The sequence below is a fragment of the Acomys russatus genome, chromosome 7 (assembly GCF_903995435.1).
Source record: "Acomys russatus chromosome 7, mAcoRus1.1, whole genome shotgun sequence".
Lineage (NCBI taxonomy): Eukaryota > Metazoa > Chordata > Mammalia > Rodentia > Muridae > Acomys > Acomys russatus.
In genome coordinates this window covers 42,877,106-42,898,505 of record NC_067143.1, presented here as the reverse complement: position 1 = coordinate 42,898,505, position 21,400 = coordinate 42,877,106, and the positions used below count along the sequence as shown (strand labels likewise).

The window sequence follows — 21,400 nt, the reverse complement described above, 5'->3', positions numbered from 1 at the left end:
AAGAAAATGAAGGAACTGATCCAAGGAACAAAGTCAAAATAGTGAAAATCATTTGAACACGAATGCAAAACATTATAATGTAGAATATCAGCATCCACTTTGCTATGGCCTCCATTAGACACACAGTCACTACTTCTCTCCATAAGTAATCATGTTTACACAGAAGAAACAGCCATCACATTTCTCCCTTCCCACATATTCCTTCCCACTAGCCTTCAAATTCTTGGCCCCTCTTTTTCACTAATTGTTATTGCATAGATATATGTAAATATGTAACATATATATTCCTAAATATAATCTTTTTATCCTCTTTCATCTTACAAACAGACATTCTCAAACTGAGGCACTAAATGTCTCCTCCTAGTTCCGGATAAGATACATTTTCTCACCGGGTGTGATGGCACATACTTCAACCTTAGTACCCGGGAGGCAGAGGTGGGGGGATATCTTTGAGTTTGAGGCCAGCCTAGCCTACAAAGTGAGTCCAGGACATCTAGGGCTGTTATACAGAGAAACACTATCTTGAAAACCAAAAAAAAAAAAAAAAAAAAAAAAAAAACTCCAAATATTCATACGCCTAGAAAAAGCTATATTATCTTAAAAAGTAGATTTGTATAAAGATGTGGGTTTGAAGGAAGTAGCTATATATATGTAGTTCTGTGCCTAAAATAAACATATTTTATTGATAATATTATATTAATTCATGAAATCCAAGGCTCACCTTTATATTTATAATTATCATCTGGTTTTGGCCAATTGGATAACTCTATAAATACTTCTTTAAAATTTTTTTCTAACAAGTATTTCTGAAGCAGAAGACTTATTTCTGAAAAAAATGTTCATTTAAAAATTATTTTTAGGTTGGGGCAGTCATTTGTTGGCCATCCCTCAACTTCTACTCCAATTTTGTCCCTGAATTTCTTATAGGTAGGGTAAAAAATTTTGGGGTCAAAGGTTTTGTGGGTTGGTGTCCCTCTCCCTCACTGGAAGTCCTGCCTGGGTATGAGGTGGCCACTTCAATCTCCATGGCCCCTGCTACTAGGAGTCTCAGCTAAAGTCACCTCCATATCCTCCCAGGGGCCTATCCTGTTAAAGGTCTCCAGCTTGTTCTGAGGTGCCCTGCTTCAGTTTCCTTTCTCTCTCCCAGGCCCCATACCTCTCACCCCTGCTCTCTCCACATCTGATCCCCACCATTGTTCTCCTCCCCATGCCCTCTCCCACCCAGTTCTCACACTTTATTCACTTCCAATGTCTATTCTATTTCCCTTTCTTAATGGGATTCAAGCATCCTCCCTTGGGCCCTCCTTGTCACTTAGTTTCTTTGGGTCTGTGGCTTGTAGTATAATTTTTCTTCACTATATGGCTAATAACCACTTGTAAGTGAGTATAAACCAAGTGTCTTTCTGGGTCTGGGTTACATCACTCAGGATGATACTTGAGACCTGCCCCATAGGAGAGAGCCAATGCCTGACACTATTATACTCTGCTATGCTCTGAGAGGCTCCACCTAGCAGTGGATCAAAACAGATGCTGAGACCCACAGTCAAACACTAGGCAGAATTCAGGAAGTCTTGTGGAAGAGTTGGGGGAAGGATAGAAGGACCTGGAGGGGATAAGAATGCCACAAGAAGATCAACAGAGTCAACTAACTAGGCCTATAGGGGCTTACAGAGACTTCAGCACCAACAAAAGAACAGGCAGGGACCAAACCTAGGCCCCTGACTCCTATGTAACTGATGGGCAGCTTAGTCTTCATGAGGGCCACCTAGCAAGTGGAACAGGGGAGGTGGGGCTGTTTCTGACATGTACTCAGTTGCCTGATTTTAGATCCCTTGCCCTTAGCTGCCCTGCCTTGTCTGTCCTCAGTGGAAGAAGATGTACTTAGTTCTGATGAGACTGGATGTGCTGTAAGTTGGTAAAGGAGGGACTGCCCTTTTCTCAGGAGAAGGGGAAAAGGAGGAAGAGGGTGGGTGGGTGGCAACAGGAGGAGAGGAGAGAGGGAGCATGTTCAAGATGTAAAGTGAATAAATAAATAAACTTTAAAATAATCTCAGAAGAAGAATAGCAGGCTACCAAGAAGAGACTGACTTGATACCCTATGAGCATATACAGGGGGAGGAGGTCCCCCTCAGTCACAGTCATAGGGGAGGGGAGTAGGGGGAAAGTGGGAGGGAAGAAGGAATGGGAGGATACAAGGGATGGGATAACAATTGAGATGTAATATGAATAAATTAATAAAATATTAAAATTTTTTCAAAAAATAAATAAAATTCTGAATTAAAAAAAATAATAATCTAAATAATTTTTTTAATTCAAGACTTTTCTGGAAGCCTCAACTACCATATGTCTCCAGAGTTTAGTTATAATATGTCTCCATAAGACTAGGAGCTCCTTAAATTTCTGGGGATTCATTATTGAGACAGTTTGTAAAAACTAGAATACTTTCTCCATTAATGAAACATAATTCACCTTTGGTATTTGGCAGTTCTAGTCTCGTTTGATGATTTGATTTGAAAATGCAGTTCTGCAAAAATAATATAATCTTACAGATTCGCAAAGGCTTGTGACTTTATCAGTAAACAAGAAAGTGGATGTATGCTGGAACCTTGAGGAATCAAGGAACTATTTTGTGTAAGTGGACAGCCATGATCTCTAGGTCATTATAGTATGTAGAATTCCTAGCACATCTGACACATGTGCCTTCTGACTTGAGAACTACAGAGGAAAAATGTTTCCTTGAGCAACTCTTTTTTCCCTTGGTTTTTCCAGACAGGGTTTTTCTGTGTAGCCTTGGACTCACTTTGTAGACCAGGCTGGCCTTGAATTCACAGAGATCCACCTGCCTCTGCCACCCCATGTGCTGGGATTACAGGTGTGTGCCCTGATGCCCAACTATTTCTATTACCTTTATTCATATGTATGTGGGATAATATGTGTGCTTGAACACGGCGAGACCAGAGGCATCAGGAGTTAATTCCCCTGGAGTTAAGAGTTACAGGCAGTTATGAACCACATGACATGGCTGCTGGGAATAGAACTCAGGTCCTCTGGAAGAAGAAGAAGTGCTCTTAACCTCTGAACCCCAATTCTCAATGTTTCTAAATACAGCATAATATGAACTTGATGAGTTGAAGAAACTCCTCATGATTTTGTCTGTTTCCTCCCAACAGTTCTCATCAGAAGAGTCCCTGCTTCAAGGCATGTCCCATTTAATAGACCATGAGCACCCTGAGAACAGGGCTCATATCTTTGTCAACAAATCCCCAGAGCCCAACATAGTATCTCTTAGGAGCAGAGGTTGAAAACATATTTGTTCAAAAAAAAAAAAAGTGCATGTGCTCTTCCATATCACACAACCGGTGAGTTAGAACCAGCCCAATCCCTTCCTCCAAGAAGCCCCTGGTCTCCTGAGAGAAACCAACACATTTCAGTAATCAACAGTGGTGCACGGTAAGTTCTACACCAAAACTCTGAGAACATTCTACGGGACCGTGAGGGAAGAATGATTCCATCTGTTTACAAGGAAAACACCAAAGTAGTATTTAACCAAGTGACAAACACTCCTTTCCTTGGCATAACTGTCTATACTGAGATATTGTCTATATTACACTTATTTATTATGTGAGTCAATAGAATATATACCCCATCGGCTTCCTTTAGCTACTGTTGCCATGCTAATTTAAGTCATCTTAAAGGACTTATTTCTAAAAAAAATAATCTTTAAAAATTATCTTTCTTCCTACTATATACATAAACTCCCTGAAAATATTTCAGCAACCAAATGATTCGTGAGTATAATATTAATAAAATGAGCATGCTGGATATAGGAAAACCCAAATAGGAAAAACCTATAGTGTTCTTTCTGCCAGCTGCCACGTATTGATGGTGAGGACCAGCTCCAAATTTTCTTCCACTACATACCAAAAACAAATCATCAGATTCTGCCATGCTTCCGAAAAGACATTGGATCGGACTGTCTATCATTGTAGGTAAGTCTCATATATCATCGGAGTACATTTTTTCTCTATTTCAGCTATAGCACAAATCCAAGCATCCTGCACGTAGCGTGAGTAGCTTTACCAGCACATAACTTTAGTTAAATGGTGCCATCTGGTGACATAAATCTTGCAGTAATACACAAGTCCTGAACCAAGGATGGCATGGAAAGCTCTTGATGGTGTTTGACCCAAAGTGTGAAACAGGAAGTGCTTTATCGTTCCAGGCATGAGACATTCGATGACTCTCACCCAGACCATGGCTGTCTAACAGAAGGAATTAAAACAATTGTATGAGTCATGTTTTCTGCTTCACATTTTGTGTTCTCTGATTTAAAGACCTAGGGCCAGTGAGACTCCCTACCCAGCTTATAAAGGACACTTTGAAGGTGTAACTATCAGAAACATCTTCTAGGCAGACCCTCTTTCTTAAGCACCTTCAAGTATCATAGAACTTGTATAATTTCCAGGCTTTCAGGGCCACGTCCCAAGGAAACCTGTGTATCTAAGTTAAGACTCTCATTCATTGAAGACTCCACCGTTTCCCTGTACCACTTACTAGAATTGTAATTATAAGCTGTCTATACAGTTTCATTCAATTCATGTCTCCAAAGTATGTGCAATAGAACTTTGCACAATATTCCAATAATGTCTTGTAAATAAATTAATGAATGGATGGGGAAAAAACCCCTCCTCTAACCTCTCTTCTATCCTATCAGGAACAAGATTTGGACTTACATAAAAGCATCACTCTACAGTTACCCAGGCTTCTCCGAACTCTTACAGAACTTTGGCCTCGGTCCTAGAGTCTATTGGTTACATGCTGACTTGATATTTGTGCATATCTAGTAATATTACTTTAACTTTAAGGGCGAATTTCTCTCTAAGGCCCTGGATTTGGGCTTCATAGCATCCATATCCAGATGTCAATGTAAGTGAAACTTCATAAATATATTGTAAACTATTATTACTCAAATTGTAACAAAAGGAGTGCCCCTTATCCACTTATTTAAACGAGTATTATAAAGAGCCATGATAGACTTTAGTGTCCAAGAATTTGACATTCCCTTGTTAGCCAATAAATGCTTATTTGAAAGGCAGGCGAGGTGGCTTAGCACTGACCATGGGGCCTCACAACCTCAGTGTGATTCCCAGGGTCTACAAGGAAGAGAGAGCCAACTCTCACAGTTGTCTTCTGACCTCCACATGCCTGCCATGGCACACACACCAGTGCATATGCACGCGCACTCACACACACACAAATAAGTGTAATGAAGAATTTAAAGCTCGTTTGAAGGTTCATAATATGCAGTTTTGTTTCACTAGAGCATATGCAGGCACCATCTAGCGGGTGCACCTGATGCACATGATCTAACCGAAGAATCTCCACATCACTTTGCTTTTCTCTATTCACAGCAACACTGATAGAAACTATCATTAAACATTCGAATGGGAGAGTAACTTAAATATTTCAAATATATTCTCTATATAAAGGGGAACTTGATTCCATAATATTTATAAATTTAGGGACTCTCAAAGAACTTAAAAATGTTGAAAGTTCACTCATCTTTTTAAAGATTAAGTCAAATGTTTACAAAATGTAAGAATGAAGAAATGCCATTCTCTTCCAAGCTCACGGGCAATTTCCAAACACCATGTTAGTTTCCCTGAAAGGACTGATTTTTAAGCATCAAGAACACTCGTTTGGCATGCCTCAGAATCACCCAAAGGAACTATTAAGACACTATTTGCTGAGCCTAATTCCGGAGTCTGTGATTTAGTAGCTATTTGAGGTGAGACACAAAGCTACACAAGTTGGTGCTGCTGAAACAAAAGCCATCATGTGAGAACCTGTTTTGAAAGATTAGAGCTCAGCTATTCCAAATTCACATAGTCATACAATCCTTCGCATTCACTGTAATCTATGAAAATGTCCTGCTTTATATCAGGTGGCATAATCATTTACAGTTATAGCCACAATGTGTTTAAGTGGGTCTTATTTTGAGATACTATTACATCAGAATTAGTGCAATGGCTGTGGGAAGATGGCTCAGCCGATAACAGCACAAGCTGATGTACACACACATGAACATACAGCACACAGACTCACGCACATACATACAAATAAAAAATTTAATTAGAAGAATTTACATAATAGAAAATTATAGAGATTTTTAAACTTAAACAAAAATATGATAAGAACTCTCGTACATTTTTATTTCTACTCGTAATGCCATCACAATTTAATGATTAAATGATTTCTTAATATTTTTCTGTTCCCCACTTCATTTTCTTCATTTGCCCATAAAAGTAAACACTGTCTTATATAGTTCATTTCTACATCATTTTGCCTAGAACAATGTCTAGCATACAACAAGGATTTTTAACTGATTTTCCAGTATATTATGATTACAAATTACTTAACATTTATTAATATTAAAGGTCTGTTCAAATTCTGGAAAGTGTTGACAGTGTAATAATTGTAAACTGTGATTATCCATTGAATAATTTTTTTCTTAGCAGACCACAAGATGTCACTCTAAGCCCTAACATCTAAACCTGTAGCTTCTAGAGCATTAAAATTAAACGAATTTTCAATTTTTCAAAACTTAATGTTTTTTCATTAAACCCAGTAACACTGGAGGATTCATCAGTAAATATATCTATAATTTGAACATACATTTTCAAGCATTTTCAAGGTTAAGTTTCATAATTCTCCTTTGTAGATATTTTAACAATAATAGCCAGTGTACTCAAGCACCAAAGGTGTCTTTGAAAATGCATTGTGCTTATGAATGGGAGGTACTAGCTACTGTGTTTCTCATCAGCACTGCAAATAAATAAATAAAGTGCACTGCATTGAATGGCGTGGTTGTGAGGAAAAGAACTGCTTGTCTTTTGCTACTTATTTTCCTCTGAAAATATTAAGAAGAGAATAGTAAAATTATCCCTATAAAGGCAAAAGATGTATGTTACACATATCAATAAGTCATGCTCTTCTTTATATGTTAATGAAAAATGACTGCTAACTATCAAAGCAGTTCACTCTATGGTGAGCTACTGGCTAAGTGAGAATCCAAAGCAAGAGACAAAGGGATTGGAGAAGTAGGAAGGAAGGGAGATCACCAACCGTTCACCATGCTCCAGGCCTGTCCTGCTACTTACCACAAAAATACTCCATGTTACCACTGGATTCCATATTATTTTACTTTCTTCATTTGAAAACTTTCTAAAATATATGTTACTTTTATAATCAGATAAAATTATGACTTAACATTTAGAAAAATTTTTGCCTTGGGGAGATAGTTTTAATCAAATAATGACAGGCTATAAAAAAATATTTATTTCTGGACAAGCTTGGATGCAGGCAGAGTCAATGGTCAAACTCTGCCAAGACAGGGTGAGCAAGTCCTCAATAGTGCCTGCCTCGCAAATATGTCTGTCAGATACATTGGCCCAGAAGGTTGAAGAAGATGCTCCAATGTTATAGAGAGTTTTTGGGTGACTATTTCAGGCAGCAAACTTTCTCTGTCATCTTCTCATTTGGAAAGCTACTAACCTGCACTCCAGGTATACTCAGGTAATCAATTTTATTCCTTCGCAAGTCTCAGATGAGGTTGAAGACCAGATAGTTTAGTTTTACAATTAAGCTTAAGCTTGACTCCTTAAATTAAGGAGTTATGATGTTACTAGGCTTAGATAAAGTTGATAATGATGAGATTTTGGTTTACATTCAGAATTTTAGACACACTAAGATAGGAAAGATGTTTTCTTCAAGGCTGCCAAGTACAAATAACCAAAACACTGAGAATCTAACATTTATATAATTCCTGATTGTTTCATGGTTCTTCTTGCTATAAGTAGTTTATTGTATATATGTGTAATAATATAAATGTATATATAAAAATATTTAATAAAAATTTATTAAAAATATTTATTTCTAAGCTGATATTTTTCATGTGTTTAGCAAGGATTTGGTTTGCTAGTCACATGCAAATATAGCAGCGCAGTCCTCAAGAATAGTGTTTTATTCCATTATCCATTTCGAATTATGAGTCCCATTTATGAAGTTAGCAAGGATTCATTCAAGCTATTATTTCAATGTACTGGCAATTTGATTATTAGGCCAATGGGTAAAACCAAATTTTTTCATTATTTATAATAAAACGGAGTGCAGAGTGGGAGGAGAAATCAAGTTATAGATAATAAACAATATCTTATTCATCCATGGCTGCCCATATATGCTTTTATACAGATATGAATCTTCTTCAGGACACATATGGTCACCTTAGGGAAAATGCATAGTGAAATAATCCATAATAATTAGTTAGTGATCAATAATTTGCTTCCCATGTAGAGTTCAACAGAAATTGTATTTTCCTATTCAATTCTCATTCTTTGCTATTGGTCTTAAACCCATGCATATGATTACACAATAGCCTTTTACAGAGTTATTAGAGAAATTCAAGCCATGCTATAGGTCCTCATGCAAGATATTTATTGTTCACTTAAAATAATGGCAAAATGCAGTTGCTAGTCACTCATCTGCCTTCTTGTCCTCAAGGTAATAGTGTTATCAAATGATTACATTTTCAGAACATGTAAACTTATCTAAAATCAACTGACAATATTTTCCCTAAACCACTTTTCAAAAGTTCAAGCTCCCCCAAAGACAGCCAGTCTCAACTAAACACATCATGCAAGTCAATTTAGATGTACTGTCATTTAGTTAATGGCCTTTATGAATCATCAACTAAATGACACTATTAATACTTAATTCAGAAATCTGTGGTTTAAAATGTTCTATAAACTACTATTCTCTAATGACCACATTTATTTAAATTCTGTAAGACTCCATTTAGAGTTGCTTTTATTTAATACTAGCTGAGATGATTGTATTTGCCTGTGTCATTAATCCTTGACAACCACAATAGATGAAAGGGATTATTTTCCCCACAGGTAAAATAATTTAGTAAAGCCTTTTAACTTCTATTTACATTCTATAAATTGATGTTCGTGTCTTTAAGGCTTGATAATTTTTAAAATTATACTGAAACTATAATCTTTGGGCTTTTATAAATTGCTATATTTATAGTTGAGCATAAATAACATATTAATAAATAAAAAAGAAAATATTTCAACACTAAGCTTCATAGATTCCCATGGTTAGATTTTCTTTCAATACATGCTAGCATGAAAATGTGATGGAAATGGCTACTAGACCTACTGATGTCTTTTCAAATGTATTGTGTTGTTCCTTATTACATACAAAGTGCTGAGTGTGCTTCTTGGTGCTAAAAATAAATAAAAAGTATCCTGTGCCAAATGAGTTCTGTTAATGTTCAGTTTGTTTTGGGTTTTTTTTTTTAATAGGAAAGACTGATTTTCCTTGTTGCTTTTTTTTTTTTTAAATATCTTGAAGAGATCAATTTTAAACTATGTAAATAAGTGTAAAAGATAGATTATAAACCAACCCGTCAATAAACCACAGCCTTAATTTTTTCATAATCTTTAAAGAGAAGGCTAAGAGTATCTGATTATGGGATGGAGAGATTGCTCAGAGGTTAAGAGCACTGCCTGCTCTTCCTGAGGTCATGAGTTTAATTCCCACCAACCATATTGTGGCTCATATTCATCTGTAGTGATATCTGCTGCCCTCTGCTGGCATGTAGGCATGCATGCAGGCAAAACACTGTATACTTAATGAATAAATAAATCTTTTTTTTAAAAGAGTATCTGATTACATTCATGACAGTTAGAAAAACATTGAGTTTTCATCAATAAATTTTTCTATTCTGGATCTAAATTTTCCTAAAAAAATTAAAAGAGATGAAGGGTTTCCCTTTAACTTGGTTCTGAGAAGGACAGTAGATGTCAATCCCTGGAGAAAAACAGGTTCTTTCTGTATGGTACCCATCCCCAAACTCTGCAGTGAACTCAGGGTTCTGACCTGGATACATTATTCTTCCCATACAAAATATTCTTTCAATATTGATATTATGTATCAGCATCTATCCCTCATTTCTATTTTACAGCAATTGTTTTTAAAGTAAGAATAGGTGAAGAAAATCTTCCCTTTAAGTGACAAGGAAAATTACAACAGAGAGTGTGTGTGTGAGAGAGAGAGAGAGAGAGAGAGAGAGAGAGAGAGAGAGAGAGAGAGAGAGAGAAACTTAGTTATCTATGACATTATTTAAATAATTTAGCCTGGTTCTGGCCATTAAGTCTACAAGTAATATTTGTAATACATACCCAACAAGGCTTGAAATAAGCTGCTCTTGAAAATACTCATCACCTTTTTAACAGCATTTTTCAACAGCTGCTCCTCAGGTTTTCTTAATTTTTTGCAATAGTCTTCCAGTAATGACAAAGCTCGGTCAGTATCTGAAAAACACAATTTTAAATTCTACCATTTGGTCCCAGAAAAACCATTGACCAAAGTCATCTAATCTACAGCTGTGCTCCTAATTTCATGATACAAATAATTCAGTAAAGTGATCATCTACTCCATTAGCTGCCAAATGAAATTGATAATTATATCCAATGCTAATTTCAAAGCCCACTTTGGTTTCCTCATAGTCTCATCTTCCAAAGAATCTGCAACTGTGAAACAACAGAAAACAAAAATATACTGTTGTCCAGATGTTCACATAGTAAATACAATTCTGTTTATTTAAAAAAAAAAAAAAAAAGAACCATATTACATTGATGACTGCCTAAAAATAACATCAAGCATCCATTATGACCTTTAAGGCCTCCCCATGGTGAATTTACAGCCCACATTGTCTGCCCTATTTTCCAATATGTGTTTCATGTTTTTTTAAATGCACATAGTACCAAATCATACTTTCATTTCCCACTTCTCTACAAACACACACACACACACACACACACACACACACACACACACACACCTCCCTTTTTCTCCACTCTCTGCTCTTCTTTGATTTCACTACTCCCTGTACTAAGATATTTTACCCACTACAACTATCTTGCTCCAGAAACAGAGTTCTATTGAAAGGGTTCATTGACAACTAGATGTGGATATGAAACCCATTTATCCACTGTGTGTGACCTACAGAATGTTACTTAACCTCTCTGAGCTTCCATTTCCTCACAGGTATTAGTAATAAAGAAAACAAGAGTCCTTGGCCCGATGTCTATACACAGAAAGCCATTAATAAGACAAGTGGAAACCTACCTTCCTTTGATTTAGACCTCATTCAAATGTGCTCTCTTTCCTATGGAGCATCTCTGATGGTTAAAATTAAACTCCATCTCCCCTTTTCCAAAAGCAGTTTGTGCATACAAACCCTGTAGCCATTCAGAGCATATAACATGCAATGTATAGTAAAGCGTCACAATTAGCATCTCCACCTCTCACAAAAACAGATCCTTGCAAGTCCCCAGAATAACACATTTTGCATGTAGGTGGAAACTGTCCTTGAGCTTCAAAGCTGTTTCCCTCTAACATGTCATCACAGGAAATATACTTGAAATATAATAACAACAAATAACATTTACTGAACGCTCTATTTCTGCATACAACTTCCTTTCTTCTCAAATGATGGTACATCCTAGTTCACTGTAAGTCAGAACACCTTCTACCAACTGTGTGTGTGTGTGTGTGTGTGTGTGTGTGTGTGTGTGTGTGTGTGTGTGTGTGTTCTGATTTAGTGCAGCTTTTCTATATTTTGGTCATCTGTTACTCTGGATGAAATACTTGTGCTTCTATCAGAAGCGAAATCCTCTACTATAGATGGTTTTTAAGTTCTCTTACCTACTCCAGATTGCTGCCCCATCATAATTGTTTCTTTTTTTTTTCAATCATTCCCATCAGCATACAAATACCCTGAAATACCAGTGACTTTTTTTGAAGGGGGCAGTTTTGTTTTTTGAGACAGGGTTTCTCTGTGTAGCCCTGGCTGTCATGGACTCACTTTGTAGACCACACTGGCCTCAAACTCATAGAGATCTGCCTGCCTCTGCCTCCCCAAGTGCTGGGATTACAGGTGTGTGCCACTGCGCCCAGCATCAGCAACCTTTTTAAAGATGTATTGGTATTACTTTAAATTGTGTGTAGGTGTGTGTCTGCATGTGGGTTTGTGACATGAGTGCAGGTGCCCATGGAGGGCAGAAGCATTGAATCTCCTGAAACTGGAGATACAAAGAGTTCTGAGCCATCTGATGTGGGTGCTGGAAACAGAACTGGGGTTCTCTGGAAATCAATAAGTGTTCTTAACCATTTCTCTGGCCCAAGCTCTTGACTTTGAAATATTTCTTGACTCTTTAGTTCTCTCCAGATAACTACAGTGCCTATTTCTCTCTTCTACTTTATAACAAAACTTCTTGAAATATTTACTGTCTTTTTCCTTTTCTTTAGTAGTTTGCATACTACTTTAATCAAACAGCAATTTCACTACACAGTTCATGTCACTGTCACCTTTAATCTCAAAACCAATAGTCAGTTCTGAGTCATCTCATGTAACCTAACAGTATCTTTTGATGCTATTGCACTACTGAAGACATTTATATGAGTTTACTGTAAATTTTACTAATGTAAGGATAAGACATGTTATTTTATTATAAATTTTATTTATTGACTCTCAGATTCTTTTTAGTTTTTGTCAAATTTTTATGATTATAGCCAACTTGGAGTTGAAACTGATGAATGAATGGAACTGATGATGATGAATGATAGTCATATTACAAATGTGGGTCCTATTGTTTTATTCAGAAATGCTACCTAACAACCCTTGTATTAAAGGCTTGGTCATCCACCCATGGCAGTACTGGGTTGTGACAGAAGCTTAAAGAGGTAGGATTTTTGTTGGAATAAACATCATCATGGGGGTGTGCCTTCTGAAGAGACACCGGGACACCACCCATTTCTATTCTCTCTGTCCTTCACTACCCAGCAGCCATGAGGTAAACAGATCCTCTATGCCATGTGATTCCACCATGGTGAACTACACCATCTCAGGCCCATTATCCATTGGCTCTTATAAGCTGGAATGTGGCAACTTCGATGCATTATAGCTTCTAGGGTGGCAATGCCTTCTGTTTTCCTCTTATGTCATGAAAGAAATTGTTTGTTGGTCACTTCCACTCACTCTGTAAGCCAGGTTGGCCTCCAATTCCTGTGTTTCCAGGCTGTACTCAAGATCACTATCCCAGATGTGGAACCCATGAACCTCCAACATCATACATGATGAAGTATATGGCTCACCATGGCCACCCTAACTTCTACACCTATCCTCTTGCTGAACGTACCTTAGCCACAGTGGCTATAATTCTTTCTCAAATTCACCAAGAATGCTCTTATCTCAAGACTTGCTGCTCTGCCTAACACACTCTTCCTTCACATAACCAGAGCTCATTCCTCTAGTTCCTTCTAACTTAGCTCATCCATCACTTTATCAGTGAGTAGAATTTCAATTTACTTCTTTAAAAGGGGTAAGAATCTGAGCGTGGAGGTATATAGTGCAGTCAGAAGTGCATTTGTATAGCATACAGTAAGCCCTGGCTTTGATGCCCAGAACCACATGACACGAGGTATGGTTTCAATTTTTATTTCACTGATGGCTAATAAGGTTGAACACCTTTTAAAACCTATCTCAGGTAGTGGATCTAGGAGGACTTGGAGGGGAAAATGGGAAATACATATGATCAAAACAATATTAAAACAATATATGAAAGTCTCAAATAATGAATAAAATATATTTTTAAGTAGTCACATGCTCACAATCCCAGCAGTCAGAAGATATAGAGAGAAAGATTGAAAAGTTTATGGTAATCTTCAGCAACACAGTAAGTTCAAGACCACTTTGAACTACAATGAGGCTTTATCTCAAAAAAAAAAAAAGTGAGAATCTCAATTAAGCAATAACGGATGGGGAAAAAGCATAGCATAGTTTGTTCCCCTTTCCCTAAAAATAAACACCCAGGTACAGAAATGTACACCTACAGTAGTGCCTCCAGCTCGATGGAGACAAAGGTAGGAGACTTATAAATTTAGAGTCTGTCTAAGCTATGCAGTAAGACCTTGTCTCAAAAGACAAAGTTGAAAATACAAAATATCACTGTGGGTGGGGGAAAAGAATTGGACCCTCCTGTGCTCGTCTTCCTGCAGATACAACTGAAATAGTCACTCACACAACAAATACCTTAACGAGGGCTGAGGAAATGGAACACCTTCAATGGGGAAAAATGAATACATTTTGAAGGAGGAAGAGTTGTGAATGTCATACCTTCCCCAGCCCCAAAAGGCATCATGTGGGTGGAAATACATCCTACTGGGAGGCTGAAAAGAAAATCAAGGCCAGGTCTTAGACTTGACTTGAAACAAGGCCTTTTTTTGATTTGTGTAATCTACTTCAGCGTACATCGTTCTGAGCAAAGCTCCATCATACACACACACACACACACACACACACACACACACACACACACACACAGGAAAATACCCATAGACTGCATTAGATCAGGTGGTTGGCTGCCTCTACTACCACTCCCCAATTTGTTAGTAGACATACCAGGGCTAGAAAGCTGATTAGGAGCATTGATTAGAGCGCAGCCAGCCTCATCACTATAATACCCATCATGTAGAGAAATGAAGACCCTGTAGAGACCTCTACACCAGTAGAACAAGTGAAGGTGTTAGCCTGCAGCATTCCTAGCTCTGGAAGGAGTCTATGTGCACACCCACACTCTTTTAAATGCCCTGTGAGATTCTGACTCTCAGATGCAGCTCATATTAGAATCAGCCTTAGTGGCCAACATTCTGCCTTTATCACCTGTCCACCAACTTAAGACAGCACAGCTGGTATCACAACAATGCTTCCATATGGAAGCTCTGAGACCTCCTCCCAATAAAAGGGGCTCATGTTTTAGCCAGAACAACTACTAGCTAGAGTGTGAGCCTTGGTCTTCCCAGAACACATTGTTCAGATGTGAATCTCAAGCATGACTCAACTACACATTGGTCTAGGTAGCCTAAGTATTTGGTGAGAGGAAAGTTGCTGAATGATATGAGGGAGTAATAGGCATAAAGCTTTGCCCTGGGACTCAGTTTGGATTGGTGAAATCTAACACTGGGCAGACCCTAAGAGTCCTCATCCTGTGATGTGCCTGTGAATAAAGCCTCTGAAATAGATCTATTCTTAAAGAAAGTTTACCAGCTTTCTGTCTCAGCTACCATCACCTGTGATGTCTTGGGCCACCAGGCTGCCAAATGGAAGCTGTGTGTGCCTTAGCCATGCACACTTTCAGATTGTTCTCGGTGGGCTGCGGGCTTGAGGTATAATGTAGCTAAATGACAGCGGTGACTACAGATGTGACATAGGCCTGAGAGACTGATCCATCTATGGTGGCTCTACTTAAAGCCAGATAGAATAAACAGCACAAGGCTGCAGAGTGGTAACTGAAAAATGAGGTATTTGGTCCTGCCCTGGCCCTGGAGGGAGGCTTGTGAAGGTGGAGCACTCTTTAAGGGGGATTTGCTGAAGGTCTAGGAATAATATACCAGCTGGTGTAGTAGTACATCCCTATATTCTCAGCTGTCAGGAGGCAAAGAGAGGAGAACTGAGGGTAAAAACTATAAGCTAACCTGTGCTGCATAGCAAGACACTTTCTCAAAAAGCCAAGGGCTGGGACTATAGCTTCATAGCAGCCTATTGCCTAGCAGGTATAAGGCTCAAGACTTGATTCTCCCTAGCGGTGTAAACACTAAGAATACGGCAATGGTGCCTTAGAGACAAACTTGGGATTGACTGTCCTCTAGACTGAAAGGGTGACGTTGCTATAGCAGATCTCAAATTGGACAACATCCAATGCTGCAATAGTGGAGGTGATTATAGGCTCAGAGAAAATAAGCAACCCCTACTTAGAATTTCTGGAAATTCTCAGTAGGAGGATTGGAATAAATAGGCAATCCTCATATGCCAAGATAAAATGTATGCCTACAAGCTTCAGGGGACCTTTTGGAATCCACCACACCAAACACTCAAAATAAGGTGCCAAAAACTAACCAGGTAGTACTCACTGTGGAAGAATTCTGAGATAGAATAATTAAAATGGGAATTTTAAGAAAATTAAATGAAACTGAAGACAACAAGGAGAAATGTTTCAATAAAAAAAAAACAGAAAAATTTAAAGATAAAGCAACATAAATGTAAATCAAACACATTACTAAAATGAAAGATACACTAAAGACAATTTTTAATGTGCTAGAAAGCACCAATGGCATGGTAGATGGGACAAATAACCAGGGCCAGTGAGATGCTCAGTGGAAAAAAATGTCTGCCACCAAGCCTTCCAAAGTGAATGTAATCACCAAGACCCTCATGGTAGAAGGAGAGAAAACAACTCTTTAATGTTATCCTATGGCGACCACAAGCACGCACTCAGGAAGGATGGGGGAGGGGGAGGGAGGAAGGGGTGACCGTGGAACAGAGGGGAGGAGGGAGGGGAAATGTTTTACTTTTGTAAAAAAAAAAAAACAAAAACAAAAACAAAAACAGAGAGTTTGAAGTCAGACTATTTGAAAATGCAAAAATGGACTAAAGAGGAATGAAAAAAGCCTAGATCAGTGGGAGACAAGCACTGAAAGTGTAAATATTCAGGTTACTGGGGCTCAAGAAGGATTTGTGGATGCCAGGAGGTTGGAAGCATATTCAAAGAAACAATAGTAGAAAATGTCTCAATCCTAAAGGATACAAATTCACAATATAAGAAAGTTAAAAGGCAGGCCAGGAATAGTGGTACACCCCTTTAATCCCACAACTTTGGAGGCAGAGGCAGATGGAATCCCGTGAGGTTAAGACCAGCCTGGTTGCTGTGGCAGCTCACAACTGTCTGTAACTCTAGTTCCAAGGGATCTGATACCCCACACCAATGCACATAAAATAAAATTAAATAAATTAAAAAAAAAAAAAAAGAAAGAAAGACCAGCCTGTTCTACACAGCTATTTCCAAGCCAGACAGGCCTATATAGATTCAACAGGAGGAAATAGTTCAAAACATTGTATGTTTACCCAGCATCAGAGCATAGAAATACAAAAAGCAAATAATAACAGATCCAAAACCAACACTCAAATCCAACATCATAATAGCCAGGGACTTAACACACCAGTTCAGCAATGAACAGATCATCCAGGAAGAACAGTCAACAAAGAAATGCCAGCGTTGAATCAGACCCAAGACCAAATAGGCCTAGTAGGTTTCTATAGGACATGACTTTCCACAGCTGCTACTGACATTTTCCTTATCATCACATGGAACACTTCCCAGGACAGATCATATAACAAGGCACAAAACAAGTCAACAATTTTTTTTAAATTGAAATTAATACTGAGTTCTCCTTTCAACACAATGCAATTAAGCAGCCAGTAAAGAGGAAAATCTTTGAAAACTATAACAAAACATGGAAATTTAGCAGTTTAATTTTGAACAAAAAAAAAATGAATTAAGAATTAAATCAATACGGAAACACAAAGTTTCTTGAAGCCAATGAAAACGGAGATACAGGATACTGAAACGTGTATGTGAAAACTAAAATATCTAGGGATAAACCTAATCCAAGTATTCTAATTTGGTTTCTGTTGTGTAATAGACATGTTGTAAAGGTTTTATTTGGCTTACCATTTGCAGATGGTCATGGGGAAAACACAAGACAAGAGCACAGAGGAGGAGCTTAAAGCAAAAGCCAGTGGAATGCAGTGCTGCTTACCGGTATGCTCTTAGTTACCTTTCTGATACAGCTCAGACCCACCTGCCTAGGGATGGTACCACCCACAGTGGGCTGGGCCCGCCTACATCCATTAGCATTCAAGAAATACCCCCTCAGACATAACCACTGATAGAGGTTAAGTCTTCCATTAAGGTTCCCTCTGCCTGAGTGTGCCAAGTTGACAACCAAGATTGGCCATTACGCAAAGGTATGAGAAGTTTTCACAATGAAAATTAGAAACTATTGATAAGAACTATGGAAGAGAACATAAAAGAAAAAACTTAAAAGATATCTTGTGCTCATGGATTAGAAGAATCAGCATTGTACAAGTGTCCCTATATCCAACCCATTGATATGTAGAGATTCAATATGACCTCTATCAAAAAGCTGGTGACAGTTTTGACATAGATAAAAATGGATTCTCAATTTATACTAAAATCACGAAATGTATAAAGCAACCAAACATATTGCTAGGGGGGAAAAATGAGGGTGAGAATGAAGAAGCAGAGCTGCCTGATTTCTGAAGGAGAGAGAAACCTGTGTTTCATGATCCTAAGTGTGGGATCGGAATGGTCTTGTGAGAGAACAGGTGAGGTTAATCCACTAAAAGACCAACCACCTCGTGCTGGAGCTTGATTGTTGCCAGCTAAAAAGATCCCGTAAACAGACTCTGAAAGGAGATATATAAATGAGCCCAGAACTGGAGGCAAAGCCTTTGGTGACTTCAGATAGTTTTGGTTATTCATCGCTCCACTTGGAGACACTCCTAGAGAGAACCAACTCGAGGAAAGGCTTCGGGGATCCGGCTCCTAATGAGGTTCCGGGTTCTGGTTACTCCAGGTTCCAACAAAAAAAATCCTCCTGTTTACACCAAAAATAATAGTTTCTCAAAACTGATATCCTTACAGTTTAGTTATTGTGTTCTTTAATCCTCTTTTCTTTTTGTTTTGGTTAGTGGGGGTTATAAGTGACACACTCGGTTACTAAGTTGTTAATAAAACATATTAGTTTAAAAAAAAATAGCCTACAACATAGTGCATTGCTATAGTGATCAAAAGAGCATGGTACCATAGACACAGCTGCATAGGCCAATATTATAGAATAGAAAGGCAATTCTGAAATTAAGAAAACCCATGGAACCAACACTTCAGTCCCAGCACTCAGGAGGCAGAGGCAGGAGGATCACTTTGAGGCGAGCCTGGCCTACAAAGTCAGTCCAGGACAGCCAGGCCTCTGTTAACTGAGAAACCCTGTCTCAAAAAACCAAAAAAGGAGGAAGAGGGGGAGGAGGAGGAGACTGAGATGGAGAAGAAAAGAAAACCCATGGAACTCATGTGTGGTGGCACATGCCTTTAATCTCAGCACTTGGGAAGCAGGTGAATCTCTGAGGTTAAGGTCTACAGATCAAGTTCCAGAACATCTGGGCTACACAGAAAAACCTTATCAGAGAGAGAGAGAGAGAGAGAGAGAGAGAGAGAGGGAGGGAGGGAGGGAGGGAGGGAGAACTCATGAATCCACAGCCAACTGATTTGAGAGAAAGTTGCTAAGAATACACACTAATGAAAAGACAACTTTTTCAATAAATGGTGATGAGAAACTAAGTACTCACATGAATTATGAAACTAGGTCCCTATTTCTTTGTGTGAGGTGGAGAGTTTGTGCTGAATAGTTTTTATATAATATATCTTCGCACTTCCCTACCCATTCAACTTTATGATCGCCCTGGAGTGTGGTTCATATACTCAGTGACCCTCTATTGAAGAAAACAAGTTTTGCCTTTGTCAGCAGGTATCAACTGGAAATAGCTTCACAGGATGGGACCCAGTGTCTGTTTGCCCCTATCAGTCCTGGAACCCTGTCTGTACTGAACCTATGCAGGACTTATGTGTGCTGACATAGTCTCTTGTGGGTTCATATGTACATCATGTCTATTATGAATGGAAGACACTGTTCCCATGGATTCATCCATCATCTCTGGCTCTTACAATCTTTCCATCCCCTCTTCTGCATATATCATTGAGTCATAAGGGGAGGAGAATGATAAAGACATCCATTTAGAATTGAGAATTCCAAAGACTTTCAGTCTCTGTACATTGTGCAATTGAGGATCTGTGTTAATTTCTATCTGCTTCAAAGAACTTCTCTGATGAGGGTTGACTAAGGCAATGATCTACAGGTATAGCAATGTGTCATTAGGAGTCACTTTATTGCTATGTTCCTTTAGTAGAATAATAGTAATAGGCTATGTGCTTGGTCCATGACCTATCTCATCACAGGTTCTTGGCCAGTTAGTAGTGCCAAGTATCAGTTATATTTCACTGAATGGACCTTTAATTCAACTATAAAGTGGCTGGTTATACCAATGACATTTGTGCCACTATTACACCAGCATATCTTGAGGCAGGTCTCTTGTAGGTGTCAGGGTTTACAGCTGGTGATACTGAAGATTACCTTTCTCCTCTGGTAGCATGCAGAGCATCTTCCAGCACCATAATGCTAGTTTGATAGTCAGGAGGGGTGAAACTTCTTCGTGGGGTACCAGACAGAACATCTCCATTTTCAGTGGCATGAGTACATGTTGTCTTCATCAATAGGGCCTTAACCTTCAGATTGAATAGAACAACAAGTAGCCTGTGGTGTTTAGGGGGTCTGTGTAGGCCCTAATCTCTTAAAACATTTTAAATGCCTCAAAATGAACTATATACTTTATAGAACCAAAACCATAAAATTACTGGAATAAAACATAGGGAAACACTTCAGGACATTGGAAAGGGCAAAGAATTTTTTAACACTTCAAAAGCATAGCAAATAAAAGCAAAAATATACAAATGAGTTCACATCACTAAAAAGATGCATTGCAAAGGAAACAGTCAACAGATAAAAAAGAAAGTATTTGCAAAGTATACACCTGAAAAATGTGTTGGTATCATAACTCTAAAAGCCCAATATGAAAATGGCAACGATAAATGTTAAAAGGGCAATATATCTAAGTGTACATTTCTCAATAGAAGTTTTGAGACCAACAGGTATATAAGAAAATGCTCAGTACCACTAATCCTCTGGAAAATGCAAATCAGCATTTCAACAATGTAGATACCACTGTACCACAGTAAGAAGAGCTGTTATAAAAAAGACTAAAACTAACAAGTGTTGGAAAATATGTGGAAAAAAAGGAATTCATGCCCATTTCTAGTAGGAATGCAAATCAGTACAGTGATAGAAAACAGAATACATTTCTTCAAAAAAGTGAAGCTGAAACTATTTTATGATCTAACCATCTCACTACTTGGCACTTGGCACTACTGGGCACAGGAAATGAAGTCACTGTGTCAGAGACATTAATACTCCCAGTGCAATACAACACTACTCGCAATAGCCAGTATAAGGAAACAAGTGTCCTTTAGCTGATGGATGAAGGAATGAAACATAAAAAGAATAAAATCTGGCCTGCAGGGTGGCACATAGCTGTAATCCCAGCACTCCGGGAAGTAGAGGCAAGCAGATCTCTCTGAGTTTGAGGCCAGCCTGATCTACAAAGCAAGGACAATCACGGCTACACAGATAAACCCTATCTCCAAAAAGAAAAAGCAGAATGAAATATTTGAAGTGAGTCCAGGACAGCCAAGGCTAAACAGAAAGAAATCTCTCATTTACGGCCACGTGGACTGGACTGGAA

At 38.3% G+C, this 21,400-nt stretch overlaps 1 protein-coding gene across 7 annotated transcripts in view; it reads right to left on the bottom strand.

Moving 5' to 3' along the window:
- Window positions 1-21,400, bottom strand: part of Dlg2 (discs large MAGUK scaffold protein 2) — a 1,899,378-nt gene that overhangs the window by 1,863,762 nt on the left and 14,216 nt on the right. For all 7 annotated transcript variants that reach the window (XM_051148923.1, XM_051148943.1, XM_051148920.1 and 4 more), the window contains exon 2: window positions 10,248-10,379. In XM_051148923.1, coding sequence (XP_051004880.1) covers window positions 10,248-10,379 — 132 coding nt within the window. The remainder of the gene's footprint in view (window positions 1-10,247; window positions 10,380-21,400) is intronic.